General features: G+C 50.6%; 3 protein-coding genes across 3 annotated transcripts; 2 read left to right on the forward strand and 1 right to left on the reverse strand.

Moving 5' to 3' along the window:
* Nucleotides 1–30: 30 nt before the first annotated feature.
* Nucleotides 31–1,884, forward strand: ColSpa_08446 (beauvericin cluster-specific repressor BEA4; the record flags this gene model as incomplete). Its single annotated transcript, XM_049274658.1, has 1 exon — nt 31–1,884. The coding sequence occupies one exon, from the start codon at nt 31–33 to the stop codon at nt 1,882–1,884; it is 1,854 nt and encodes a 617-aa protein (XP_049130615.1).
* Nucleotides 1,885–6,901: 5,017 nt separating this feature from the next.
* ColSpa_08447 (acetylxylan esterase 2) lies at nt 6,902–8,000 on the forward strand (the record flags this gene model as incomplete). Its single annotated transcript, XM_049274659.1, has 4 exons — nt 6,902–7,231; nt 7,366–7,483; nt 7,541–7,620; nt 7,692–8,000. 4 exons carry the CDS (start codon nt 6,902–6,904, stop codon nt 7,998–8,000), a joined length of 837 nt encoding a protein of 278 aa, XP_049130616.1.
* Nucleotides 8,001–8,714: 714 nt separating this feature from the next.
* On the reverse strand, nt 8,715–10,488 carry ColSpa_08448 (polycystic kidney disease protein 1-like 3; the record flags this gene model as incomplete). Its single annotated transcript, XM_049274660.1, has 2 exons — nt 8,715–9,104; nt 9,145–10,488. 2 exons carry the CDS (start codon nt 10,486–10,488, stop codon nt 8,715–8,717), a joined length of 1,734 nt encoding a protein of 577 aa, XP_049130617.1.
* Nucleotides 10,489–15,016: the final 4,528 nt, after the last annotated feature.

Below are 15,016 nucleotides of genomic sequence, written 5' to 3' on the forward strand. Positions count from 1 at the left end.
ACTCGAGCAGCGCACATAAAACAAAAACAAATGGAGCAACACGGTCCAGACCTGGCCTCCAAGATCGGGCCCTGGATCTTGCCTAAGCCGTTGGAGGTGACATCCCCCGAAGCCACCCCCAGCGAACGGGCCTCGCCGACGGAGGAGACCAAGCGACGGAGGGCGGGTGGACCGAAGGCCCGTACCGGATGTGCCACCTGCAAGACTCGCCATGTCAAGTGCGACGAGCGGAAGCCCACTTGTTTCCGATGCGAGAAGGTCGGCGTAACGTGCGAAGGCTACGTTGACCGCATCGATAGGAGGAGGAGAAGGCAAAATCAAACCATTGTCCGCCGGACGACCCCGCTACTCATCGCACCCCGCTCTACGTCGTCTAAGATTGATTCTTGCAGCTCGGAACTTGTCCTGTCCACGACGACCCAAATCCCTCGATCTCTTTCAAGCCTCCCCGAGGTGTATCGCAAGGATGGCATTTACTTCGACTATTTTCGCCATCAGGTTTCAACCAACTTGGCAGGTTATTATACCAGCCCAAATTGGTCTTACCTGGTCATTGGTGAAGGTCTGCAAGATGACTGTATTCACCATTCAATTTTGGCCGTTGGAGCACTCATCCGTGCTTCACCGCAAGACACGAAGCAAGGCCTGATTCGAAGGAAGGTCTTGCCACTATCTTCGGATGATCAGGCTGTAACAGAGCATCGCGAGGTTGCTTTGCGACATCACTTGAAAGCAGTAAAGTCTTTAAGGGAACGGATGGAGTTGATCACGGCGTCATCACCAACGACTATTGTTATCACTACTCTGCTACTCGTTGTTTACGAGCTGCTCCAGGGAGAGCCCAAGACAGCCGAGCTTCTTCTCAACTCATGCCTTGGCCTGCTAAAGGACTGCATCACTATGTTTGAGAGCGATTCCGGCAATAGTGAAACACAACCTCGAGACGCCGAGTTTGACGACATGGAGCATGTGTTGCCCTGCATGGCAGCCATGAGCCATGTCTCACAATCACTCCAACCACTGCGGCGGCATACTCACCCGTTCAAGATCGATCCTGGCTCTGACTTCCACAACCCGGAACATGACTCTCTATCGAAATTCTTCATCTCATGGTGCAGGTTCTTCACCTTTGGCGTTAGTTTCGTTGGCAACACCGCCGATACAGCAGCAAATGGCGTCGATCTGGAAACACTCCGCAGTCTTACTATCCACCAGCATAACTTCCTCTCGCAGCTGCAGAGATGGAAAACAATTATACAATACTATGTCCAAAGTCCGAAGATCGACACTGGAACTAAGAAGGGCCTTAGAATCGTGCAGATTCACTGGCTACTTCTCTACATAACCCTCACATGCTGTCTCGACCCAACCGAGATAGCCTATGACGCTTTCGAGAATGAGTTTCGGGATCTCACGTTCCAGTGTGTTGATCTCTACCGCGACTGTGTCTCGCAACCACGTCCAACCTCTGTTCTGCTTGGACAGGGTCTTATCTTGCCCCTTTGCACAGTTGTACGCGCATGTAGGAATCACGACATCCGCATGACTGCACTCCAAGCTCTTCACGAAATTCCGTCTTCTATGGTCTCCTGGGATGTGGTGTCAAAAATGGACGGGATCCTGGGGGCCTTGATACTCGAGGAGTCCGGCCGAGATGAGAATGGATTTGTACCACCAAAGTCCAGGTGGTTCTGGCTGAAAGATGTTTCTGTACAAGAGACGGGTCGGGTGCATAAGGTCTACCAGAGACTGTTGCCAGGCCTTGACGGCAAGCCTGTTTTAACGAAGCTACGCCCTACCTCCAATATGCGGTCGAAGATTTGCAAGACTGCCGGGTGTAACAAGGAGCACTTTCTAGGTACGGTTGTTGTAGAATACTTTTGAACCTACGCCGTCGGAGCTCTAATGTGGCAAGGGAGCATTTTCTTGTCCCATGTCAAAACAAATAAACGATTTCCAAAAAAGAAAGGTTGCAAGTCAGTTTTTGTAGGAGGAGAATTGGGACGTCGTAAATGACGGCCAATCATGCTTTTCAGCCGCAGAGCAGTTGTGCAACAGTCAGAGTATGTCTTTCATCCGTGTTGTGTCGTAAATGTGGTGTCGTAAATATCAACCAATCGGGGTGTGGTTGCGGTGCTTAACCGGTCAGATCTAGTAAGTGGCCCTACGCTTGTTTCGCGCTCCACTTGCCCCAGCCAACCTCCGAGACTCGTAAGAATTGCCCAATAGCACTTCTATTCCAGACAGACATCATAAAATTGCTCCAATATTTTGTCTCGAGAAATATATACAAAGGCAGCCATCAATTCTGGATGATTGCAACTCTTTTTTTCGTGCTAATCCTCCAAACAAGACTTTCCTCACCTTGGAAACTGCAAAATCACCCAAAAGACTGTAACTCCAGTTCAAGGAACAACTTTACAATGCGTGGACCAGATGTCACCGTTGCTCAACCAGTTGTAGTATCACTCACGGACTTAAAAACCGGTTTGTTTACAGCATGGTAGTTAAACCAATTCCTACTAACCAGAATCCCAGGAGATGTCCCTTTTGAGAGGCTTGTTGAGGCTTTCGGTCCAGACTCTCTCGGAATCTTAGTCGTTAAAGATGTCCCCCCCGAGTTTCCCCAGCTTAGGCGCCAGGCACTATCTTACGCGTCCTATCTCGGAAACCTTCCCGAAGAAGAGCTCGGTATAGTGTAATCGTGTCCCTCGAATCCGATGGTGAAATCTAACACATCTCATAGCAAAGATTGAAAACGCGGCTGCAAAGTACCTCACCGGCTGGTCATTGGGTAAAGAGCAATTAAAAGACGGACAAGTTGATACATTCAAAGGGTCGTTCTATGCCAACTGCGCTTTTTACACAGACCCCAAGCTGAATTGCGCGAAACCTACTGCCGAATTTTCTCCCGAAAACTTCCCGGAATATCTGTCACCCAACATCTGGCCTAAAGACACTGTTCTACCGGGTTTTAAAAACAGCCTGGAAGATCTTTGCCGTCTCCTGATCGATACCGCTGTTCTAGTCGCTCGTGCATGTGACCAATACGCCGAACGGGAGATCGAAGGTTACACGAAGGGTTACGTCGAGCACGTCGTCAGCACAAGCAACACCACCAAAGCCAGGCTACTTCACTACTACCCCCAGTCTCAAGAAAGCTCAAGCACGAACGAAGATGATTGGTGCGGTGTGCATTTGGATCACTCCGTGTTGACGGCTCTAACATCTGCCATGTTTGTTGACGAGCACACAACATCGACTTCAGTCTCCGCCCAGAATGCCGCCTCAATACTTCCACCGCTGGAAGAGATGTCAGGTAGTCCGGATCCTTTGGCCGGACTTTACATCAAATCTCGAAATGGAGAAACTGTTCAAGTCAAGATTCCAAAAGATTGCATAGCATTCCAGACAGGCGAGGCGCTAGAGAGAATTACGAAGGGGAAGTTCAAGGCTGTTCCACATTTTGTACGAGGCGTACGGCCCTCTATGAGTAATGGAAGGGTGGCGAGAAATACGCTTGCGGTATTCACACAACCCAACCTTGGAGAGGAGGTCGATGCGGATCAGCACATCACTTTCGGAGAGTTTGCGAGAGGCGTAGTGAGCAAGAATACGGTTGAGGCTTGAAAACTATAACAAGCCAGTCTCAAGTCCAACACAATCTAATACAATTACGTCAATAATGAGATAATCAGAATACCGTCGTGTCGCCTTTAAATCTAAGCAAAAGCATCTTGAATGGTACATATTGGAACAGGGCAGGGTTTCCTGCTCCCATTGACAGTGGTCTTTGCGTTGCTTTATTTTTTTCTTAGCTACGCAGGGTCTGATCAGGGGCGTAGAAACCTCTCTAGCTTGTGAGACACAGATCAGACACCATCAATCAACACACACACTCAACTGACTTTTCTGTCTCTAAGGGAGAATTGAGGAAACATATTTTTTATCTTTCGTGATGACCAACATCTTGATCATACCTAAACAAGAGCCCTGGGAGACTACTTTATCCATCGCGCTGCGGTCAAGCTTGAGTAGGTCAGATTGGACCTGATCAAGACAGATAAATAGTAACTGGCTATAGGCATCTTGCGTAAATATAGGGGGAGGTCGTGGTTGCTCACCGCACCGCAATGCTCTCTATAGACCTGATCACCCTGCGCGCTTCCAATATACATTCCAAGAATGAGTTACTATGGCCTTGAATCGATCTTGAATGTGCAACTCTTTACAACTGAAGTACGTGACTCACTATGTCATGTATGTTGAGTATGGTCTCCATCTTGGCACTTCGATAGAACAATGACAAACGCCTGGCAAGAGGATCAAACAGGAGGGTGCACCGCTGATACTGAAAACAATACGTGTCAAGGTTGAATTCTTTTGATCTAAGATGCCAGTTGATCATGTCATCAGCTCTGGCGGCTTCGTGTCAAGGACATTACTGGCTTAAGTGATACCACAAAGGGTTTACGTCTACAGTACCTGGACATTAGCGTCCTAAAGTTCTGTGTCACAGACTGATATTCTTTCACAAGAAGAGGCTGCTTGCTGAAGTTTCGGAAGCCCGTTATGTACGGGTAGATATCGGAAACTGGGCCAGGAATGGTGTCACTGTGGCAGCGAGGTTTTCTCAGTCAATGATATAGGAAGAACTGCCAAAATGTTCCCTAGAAAGCAATAAGTAGGATTTCCACTCAATGCCGTCATCACTTACGTCGCCATTTACTTCTTATAACCCAAAATGAGACCATCAACTATACGGACTAAAGTTTTGCAGGAGCAGACAGCGTGTGTACCCTGTTGATTTGATCATCTAACTCGCAGAATACGATCAAAATATTTTCCAGAGACTCGCTTAAATAGTATTCAGTCGAACAGGTTATAACACATGTCGAAAGGTAAACCGCTTAAGGAAACAACGAACGACCTGTGGCGATGCTTCGGCGACTGACAGCAGCTTTTCGGAAACAAAAGTAAAGAGACAACGAGATGAGGTGCTATGTTCATATACTTGAATTTAAACTTCCGTGTCGTGTCAATACTAAATACTCATAATATACCTAAAGCAGCCTCTACTGGGCTGCTTGTACACCATGGGTCGACATTCGAAGTTAGCGAGGCAACGAGTATATTCGCCGTTACAAGTTCTTGTCGGCGGCGTGAGGACTTTCTCACATGTTCAGGCCAATGTCAATAGATTTCTAAGGAAAGGACACACGTTAGACTCGGGTGAACCTATTGATGGCCAATTCTTGTGATCGAGGCTTCTACTAATTACCAGCCCAAACCTCTGGCGTCTACCTGAAAGACGATGACCATGCTTTGAAGTGCCTCATACACTCAGTACCACGCAAAAGTATCAAAAACATCATGTAAAAAGAAAAAAAGGGGGGGAAAGAAAAAAGACGAAGACCAAACAACCTTTAACCCCTACCGGCAAGGTGTGTTTAAAGCAACAACTCTCGAAATTTTACTCTTGTACGTTGCTATCATCTTCTAGCATGATCGTGTTACAAAAGGTGAGCTGCTCAAGCCGAGGTTGCCGCTGATGCAAGGGGCGCAGGTGGAGTCAACCGTGGATGCAATGAAGAATGAGGAACCAAGTTGCCGGACTATATACTTCGCAATTATTTTAGCAGCTCGATATGAGGATGTGACCAACAGGCTTGTTGCAAAGCACGCGATCGATGCAACAACAAAATAAACAGTGAGATCGCGATGAGACTGACGGTACAGAGTCATTAGGGTAGTATTCTCATCATGTTATGGCTTCCTTGCCAATGCTAACATCTGTGAAAGTTATCAGCAGACGCTGCAGGTATCGATTCTGCCAGAAAAAAGTGCATATTGGTATGCTTTTTCCTTCATCCCTCTAATAGTCTTGTGTTGCTTGTCAGGAGCGTATCAAAAGAACATGTATAACACAACGCCGGCCACTTAACGCTCGGTCTGAGTGGTGAGTCTAGCAAACACCCCTAACGGCGACAGCCTCGGTTTGTTCACAACTTCGGCATTTCTTCCTTATAGATCGGGAAGCTAACCACTCGGGCAAGGCGTCTCTCCACGCATGGTTATGTATTCTCCTTCCCCGCACTCAAAGTCCACAAGTCTCCCAGTAACCCCGACCTTGCCGGGGAAACCGGAGCTCAGCGGGTCAAATTGGCCAATGGTGGAAGTGGAAAAGGAGTGCTAGGCGCCAAAGGACCCGAAGACTTGGGGTATTGAAGCGCGATGCTTCATTTGGACACAATGCCGATGCTCACTACATATTACTTGAACCCCTCTCTCGAATCCCCAGACTAGCTCTCCATTTAAGGTCACCTTCTCGCGGGATGGCGAGGAACTAACCACGCGCGGCAGCTCGTTGGTGGATCCATGCACCAAGGCCCCTCCCTGTTGTTCATTGTCAGTCCCAGTTTGCAAATGAAATAGAGAAGAACATCGATGGCGTTTGCTGCGAGCGGGCCTTCTCTCGCTTCGTCATTGGGGCCGTCTGGGATGACCCCTGACGATCGAACACATCCTCATGCACTACCTAGTCCTCCCCCCAACCAACTCATCGGTGGTGCTCCAGAGCTTTGGTGAACGTAGAAGGAGCAGCAAATGGCATCGCTTTGGTGACGCAGGACAGTTGGAGAACTGTCTTACCGGTGCTGTCATGCCGACCGGACCGAGGCGCGGCTTGCATTTTTCTTAGTTTCTAGGCCAGGCTAACAGGCTCGGTGAGCCTGCGACGTAATGTACTGGCGATCCTTTAAATACCTCGCTCTTCCCTTGGCTTTTAGTTGCAAGCTCTTGGCCCATGAGCCTTTTGGTTTCCGTTTCTCCCTAATCTGATCCTCGAGCCCCGGCGGTTGTCACAGCGTGTAAGACACATTCCATCCTCCACAACAACGCAATGAGGGTCAAGACCACTACCGCCGCCGTCGCGGGCTTACTCGCCGCTAGCGCTTCGGCGCAGAACTCGACCGCTACCTGCGCCACCGGCGTCCACCTCATCGTGGCCCGCGGGAGCAACGAGCCTCCCGGATCTGGTCGAATCGGCAGTGTCGCCAACGGCGTTGTGGCTGCCATCTCTGGGTCTCAGATCGCGCCCCTCGACTACCCCGCGACGTTTGACAACTACTCTAGTTCCGTCGCAGTTGGTACGGGGGCCATGAAGACTGCATTGACGCAGTACAACTCACGATGCCCGAACTCCAAGGTCGTGATGTTGGGCTACTCTCAGGTAAGCTCACCCCGACATCACAAAGGTTCATACATGCATGCCTTTACTTGAACGCCAGACTGCCCACAATTGGACACGAAAATGCGACGGTTTCGAATTGACTTTGGTTTTCCCGCTGACACGCATGGACTCAGGGTGCGCACGTTGCAGGCGACGCCTTGTGCGGCAACACCCAAGACGACAAAAGCGATGAACTGGATCTGGATTTCAACGTTACGACTCCCGTGATTGCATCTGTCGTAGACCAAAGTGGTTTGTTGTCCCTGTTCCCCTCGCAATGCACTACAAAGTAACGGATTGAACCTGCAGTCATCGCCGTCATTCTCTTTGGAGACCCCACGCACAACGCCACCGCATCCTGGAACAGGGGCACCAGCACTCACAACGGCGTAAGTCGCCTTGATGAAATGCTTAAATCAGAGCACCCGTATGTTAGAACCGTCGCTGACTGGGTGTCTAGCTCTTCCCTCGTGAAAACATCACGGCTTGCAAGGCCTACGCCTCCAAGATTGAGTCCTTTTGCGACACTGGCGATATTTACTGCGATGACGGGAACAACACCGGTGTTCACGGATCCTACTTTGTTAACTACACCGATGACGCCGTCGAGTTCATTGTTGCCCAGTTTAATGCGTCAAAGCACTCTGCAAACGGAACGGCGCCCACAGCCACTCCCACATCCGTACCCGGTTCTGGAGCTGCTGCCTCCGCCCCGGGTATGCTAATGTCCTTGATCGGCCTGTCACTGCTTGCAACTTACCTGTTGTAAGAGGCTGGCGGGGAAACCAAGGCGGTTTCCGAGGTGAAGTGTTTCTTACACTATGCACATACATACATAGCTGTACAAATACTCAATGAGAGCCATGATCAAAATACACTAGCTTCAAAGCTCATCAATCTACGAGGTTCACGGATGTCCTTTCCACGTAGAGTTACCATCAGCGACGCCTTCACGCAGAGAGTCATGAGTGGGGTCTCGGATGATAACCGGTCACGACACTTGCGATCTGGCTGCAACCTTGCGACGCTGTCCGTATGTCTCGAAAAATGGTGTCTCAACTCTGTGGTCGTCCACAACTGGGTACCGAGTGGCGGCTCAAGTGATATTGCATGTGTCTCTTATCGCTCCCCGAAGTAGGATGTGATATCTGGGCTCTTCTCAGCAAGAGCCTTCACAGTACTCTTCGATCCTCATATAGTGACTTAACAGTGCAAAATCATGAGAGGTATTAATAAGTGGTCCATTCAAGTTCGCCTGACAGGGTATCAAACTTCGTCCGGCGTCATAGCTACCGTCTAATATTTAGATTACATGTAAGAAAGTTATACGCGCACAATATCCTTTGACCTTATGTCTATGATTCATATCTATCCTCCTCCCTACCCGTTCCCTTCCTACCCAACTCTTTATTCCGTCCGCCGCATGAACCTCATCCTCATGGGATGTGCTGGTACGGGCGGCTCTGCAGGTACAGCAGGCGTCTCAGTGGGTGCGTGTACGGGTGCCGCCTCCGTGGGAGGCGTGTGAATAGGCATAGCCTCTGACGGCGGTGCTTGATGAGCAGGAGGCGCGGCCTCCGCTGGAGCTGCTGGGTGCGCTGAAGGAGCCGCTTCTGCGGGAGGCATCATATGCACAGGGACTGCTGCGGACGGGGTGGCATATACGCGGGAGGGGCTGCCGATGCCGGTGCCTCGTGAACTGGGGGCGCAGCCGAAGGAACATGCTGCGCTGGTGGAGGAGTATGAGTCGAAGGGGCAGATTCGTGAGGTCTAACCGATGGCATCGTCTGGTGCGCTGGCGGGGGAACCTCGTGAACAGGTGGTACAGATGCTGCGGGCGGGTGGACTGCAGGCGGAGGAGAGGGCTCATGGCCTAGAACGGGAGCTGCTACAGTTGTACCACAGTGGCTTACTGTTTGAGTGACATGGACTGTCTGGTGAATCACGTGAGGCGGCAGGGTAACGTGAACGGTTTGGGGAGGTTGAGTGATGTGAACCGTCTCCTTGACGACGTGTGGAGGCTGAGTAACGTGGACCGTCTCCTTGACAATCTGGGGTGGCAGTGTGACGTGAACCGTCTCCTTGACAATCTGGGGTGGCAAGGTGATATGAACCGTCTCCTTGACGACCTGAGGAGGCTGGGTGACCTGGACGGTCTCCTGCACAACTTGGGGCGGCTGGGTAACATGGACCGTTTCCTTTACAACCTGGGGAGGCATGGTAACGTGGACGGTTTCTTTGACGATCTGAGGCGGGAGAGTGACGTGCACCGTCTCTCGGACATTGTTGACGCTTGTCTGGACAACAGTCTGGAGAAGAGTCGTCGTGACAAGCTGGTGGGAGACCCTCGTGACCTCGCGGGTGATGGGCAGCTCTTGCGTTACGACTTGGGTGACGTGAACCGGGACCTGCTGGATCGAAGTCACGACCTGTGTCTGAGTGAGGATCTTCTCCTCGACCTTTGTGACGTGAACTGGCACGGTCAACGGAACTGAGACGACGCGCTCTTGGGTGACGACGTGGGTGACCGGCGGAAGCGTTTGGACCACCGTCTGGACCCGATCCTTGGTCTCGGTCCGAGTGACCGGAACGGTGTGGATTTGGGTCTGGATCTGTGTTTGAATTTGGGTAACGGGCACGGTCTGGATCTCCTTCTTCGTCTCGACCATGGTGTGGACGAGCGTCTGGGTCTGGACCTCCCGCTTCGTCTCGACCTTGGTGTGTACCAAAGTCTGCGTGTGGATTTGAGTTTGGACGTGGGTGACGGCGACGGACTGCGTCTGGGTCACGGTCTTGAGTACCTCCTGCTTCTCCGTCTTGACGACCGTTACGGGAACGGACTGGGTCAAGACCGCTGTGTGGACGATCTTCTTCTCCTCAGTCTTGGTGACGGTGACGTGGACTGGCGGCTGCGTCTGGACCACTTTCTCCGTCTTGACGCGTTCCGTGGTGATAGTGGATGTGACATGGACGGTCTCCTTGACGGTCTGCGCCGGGGCCGTGACGTGGACGGTCTCTTTTATCGTCGTGGGGATAGTGACATGGACCGGGACGGTCTGATGGATGATAGTTGGTACCGTCACATGGACAGTCTCTTTTTCCCCTGGAACAGTGACGTGAACGGTCTCGTGGATGGTCTGGGTGTGTACGATGGTCTCGGTTTTAGGCTCGCACTGCTGTACGGCCGGTGGCGGAGGGTTAGCGGCGACCAATGTCGAGAAGGCCAGCCATGATATGACGCCGTATCGAGAAAGCATCGTGTCGGGCTAGAAGGGACTGCTTGTTCTGACGGCTCGATGAGATGTCGTCGTCGGTTGAGAAAAGAAAGACACAAGAAGGAATAAAGGAACGTATGAGGCTCGCCTCTAAACGGAGTCGAGATACCGGTCTCTAGATGATTGAAACGAAATAAGCAAACTGCAGCGGACTGGATGAGTGAAGTCACCGAGTGCTGGAAAGAAACGAATGAACAAGAGGGCGCGCGGATGAAGAAAAGAGTTGACAGTCCTGCTGATCACTGAGACTACGAGAGGAAGCGGCAAAGTCATTATATTCAAAGGGGCCTGGTCTGTTGTCGTCTTGGCTGACGAGCATGGGCCGCAACAGCCGGCACACGGAAGATCGGATGCACGGATGGGTGTGGTTGTGGCTGGCCCAGGGCTCGATTGGTGCAGCAAGGGCGTGTTGGAGTTTGTGTGAAGGAGATGTCTAGGTATCGTCATTCGTGGAGTTGCCCCGGGTGAGAGTGTTTGAGAAGGTAACAAGTCCGGCGTTGGGCTGGCGGTGTTAGCCGAGCTGGGAGTAGTGAGGGCGGTAGCGACGGCGGGATACCAGGTGTGTTACCAACCTGGCCGCATCTCTCTGACCGGGTCGAGATGGGACCAAATGTCGTGTTGCCATCTGAAGAGTGACGGAACGGTTCCAAGAGAAGGGATGAAGAGCTTGGGACTGTCTGTTTTGGGTTTGCGGCTCTTGCAGGGGCATCTAGCCAGGGCTGAATCTGGACTGGCGAGTGAGGTTGAGGGAACGGCTGGACACGGACACACTTGAGGCTTGGCCGGCATACTCGGGATGCTTGGGACTGTCAAGGGTAAGTGGCCTTGGCTGGCAAGAGCCCCTTAGAATCAGAACATGTAGACCGGAATCGGGTCCTGCCGTCAGCCAGGCTGAATCTTTCTAGTCTTGCTCAGGCTTAAGCTGGGACATGAAACCCGACATTCTCGGATAGTTGGGGCTCTCAGCGGCGTCCCTAGTTGCGGTGATGATCGCAAGAGAATTATGGCCGCGCGACATGATGCGGATTGTTTATGATAGATTGGTGAGGCAATGTCAAGGCGTTGTCTGTTGGCCTTCGTGCTGTAATGGAAAGTCATGATTACTTATTATCGGCATTGCATTCTGGCAACTTGTTTTTAAGGCCGGTTCATATCATTGCTAGTTGCACCATAAGAACGAATCTGTAGTATATCTGAGGCCATACAGAAGTGTTTTCTTCTCCGCAGTAAATCCCCACGAACGACACCTGACACACGTCAGCGGCGTTCAGTGCGACCCTCAGCCTTTCTAAGGAAGAGACGAACATGGGCAGCGTCCAGGGGGTTAAGGTTCGCTGCATTGACCATGGAATTGGTATGCCGAAAGGGAGCTCACCAAGCCCCAAGCACTTAGTGCGTGTGAAGAGCTGGTCGATTTCCCCATGTTGGGCCATATGAAACCCCCGCCAAGTGTTTAAGCCCCTGTAAGAGCCACAGCCTCAAAATCGTAAGCATGCCCGAAAACCGGGAGGCGCGAAACGACATCAGGCCAGATTCCGCCTTCTAGCCTGTCCAGCAGGGCTTAAAAAGGGGTCTGGGGCGGTTCCAAGGTTTCGGACCGCTGGATGGCTCACTTGGGAAGCCCGCGATGAGGAGGTGAGGTTGACGAAATTGGAGGCGAGGAAAGCAGAGTTTGAGTTAAGCATTAAGGTTATTTTTCTAGGGTCGTTCCTTCAGCGACCTCCGTGCTTATCAGTACCTAACCTCAGCTGGGGCCCGCCCACACCGCAACCCCTTGACTAAGATCCCCGCTGCAGGCCGGCTTCAACCTAACCCGGGCCCCTTAACAAGGGCCTGGCCGGACAGGAGCCGAGTTAACGGAATGCGATACTCACCGCGCCAGCTGTCAAAGTATTTGACAACTCCAACAAACGCCTACCTCGATGATCTCCTTACTCCCAATACAAGCGGACCTTCTCTCGCGAAATATCTACGGAAGTCTCCCGCCCCATCGCGACAAAAGTGGCCCCTTTGCTTCACTTGCGCGAGTCACGCTTCTCTCAAGCCACAGAGTAGCAACGGCAAGGCGGTTGTATTGAATTTTCCCATGGTTTTCAGGGCAACGAATCGTCTCACGTTAGTCGCTGATTCTGTGATAGTGTTTTGGTGTAAGTGTGTTCTTTGCTGGAAACGCTGTGCATTGGTTGGAACCTGTCAACTACGACATCCACCCGAAACTTGCGACGTATTGTTTGCGGTAAATGATCTGATTACAATCCTCGAGCATCTGTACACCTTGTTTCTGTTGCTCCATGGCTCCTTTCGCGCTAAATACGGAACTGTTCCCAATGCGTCTTGGCCATCGGACTCCCACGATTGTTATCATGTGGTCATACTAGATTGAAGAACTTTTACTCCTCGGTGTGCATACGCTGGTAGTAATTGCAGAAAAAGAAAGTACTCACGAGTAATAAGTTGAAGCCTACGACTGAAGCCCCATTAGCCTAGCAGCTTTGTCGAATGCTAGACTTCATCCAAAAATATGTGTACCGCAGTCACTGATTCTACAGGGGAAGAGTTAGTGCCAGACTTCAACCGTAAGCCTTTCAAGTCATGCTTCGCTCTTATAGCCAAGCATGATCATAAGATTCGGACTTGGCAGCTCGGCACTGCCACATCTCCCCTCCCACATCATTCGGAATACCGGTCCTAGAAACTAAGCCATTGTACCTGTCCAAAATTGTTACATGTTCTTCGGCCCAACGTCAATGCAGACCATGTCATCGCTTGGAACCACCATCACATAAAAACTAGTGATCCTACCTGCACGCCAGTTCACGTACCATTCATCATGGGTTTCAGTCGACTAAGATCAACTATGACGACAAAATTTTCATGTGCCGCTTCGTTTATGGACCTTGGGTTTTAGAAGCGGTGAGCGGTTCCATTTTGGTTGCGTTTATAGCTGTCCGGTGCTATGACTTGCGACAAGATCATTCACGCACCATTCTACCAAACTTCGCGCCATTACACACACAGAGCCTACTTGATCTCAAAACTTACTAGGTGGTGAAAAGAGAAGTAAATAAATCCTCAGTTATCATGGTCCGTTTGGGGAAAAGATACAACACTCCAACTAACCCTACATCTCGCTGGGGACCACGCTAGAATGATGAGCTCAGACGACGCCGTCATGAGAATATTACTGGGCCAGAATCTGCCTCTTGTTCCGCAAGTCATCCGGATAACTTATACCCTTTTGATTAAATTAGAGCTGTAGGTAAGCATTATAATTGATCGACTCCAAAAACTAACAGACTAGAACCGGCGATGGCGGGAAGCACACAGCATTTCAGATTGCTAGGCGTAATTGCGTTCTGTCCAGACTGGAGTTTCAGGTGCGGTTGACCTTACTCTAGAAAATATCAAGACCGAGCAAGACGAGCAAGACATCTCAGAACTAACACTCTGCCTCATCAGCGAGTATCGAAATGCATCTCATTCGGAACCGGAAACAAGCCGAATCAAGCGTTAACATTCGATTAACCGCAATGACCAGTACCATAGCATGATTCTAGGTGAAATCAATAATTAGTGTTCGTCCAGATCTCCTAAACTTCATCACTAAATCACGCTGAGTCAGCCATCATCATATTGTCGAATGAGAAGAAACGCGTCTCTGGCGGCCGATTGCTAGCATCACCAACACCGATACCAACACCGCCTCGGCGACGATATTACAGAACAAAAAAAAGACATATTGGGTAGCTCTCGAACAACACTATTCTGTATGAAACAGATCTCTTTATGGTCAGGGACCGTCGTACTAGTCAGTCTTGCTGTAGGTGGGATAGCGGCAGGGGTGTTCCGGGACCTGACGGCTTATTAGTGAACCCACACTGTAGTAGGGATGCGAGCGCTTTTGAAGCTCGAGTGAGGATATAAGATTGGGAACATGGTGTTGAGCTGAAGGTCGGTTAGGATATAACTTTTTAGCATAGCGCTGACTAGCAATGACATGAAAGTCTGAATAACAGGCAACAACCTGGGTCTTTCAATATAAAAGATCTTGTGGAACTGACATCAGGATTATATGGCGAGTTCGGGGCGTCCTTGGTGGATTTCTCGATCTTATGAGGGCAGAAGCTCTCGACACCGCCGGAACTTCTGATGATGGGGATAGTCTGCTCCCGCAACATCGCCCGTGGAAAAAGCAGCAATCAAAGTTGTCGAGGACAAAACAATGGTGCTCATTTTGGATAGCAAAGTCACCGGATGGCCAACGACAAAGTTGGTCACTTACGCCCAGGATAGGAGAGGAGAGGTGAAGATGGTTATAGTGCAGGAGGAAAATTTAATTCGATTCTTACGTCGATATCAGTGGAGGACGCAGCGACGGGGATGAAATGGGTGTGCGTGGTCGACTAGAATTATCGAGATACTAGGGTACATCTTGACATAAATCGCGGAGCGGAAAAGATGTGCTGAAACAGGCAGTCAAGAAGGATGTAGTCGATCCTTTTGTTTTCAC

The sequence above is a fragment of the Colletotrichum spaethianum genome (assembly GCF_022836535.1).
Source record: "Colletotrichum spaethianum MAFF 239500 DNA, contig22, whole genome shotgun sequence".
In the NCBI taxonomy this organism is placed as follows: Eukaryota; Fungi; Ascomycota; class Sordariomycetes; order Glomerellales; family Glomerellaceae; genus Colletotrichum; species Colletotrichum spaethianum.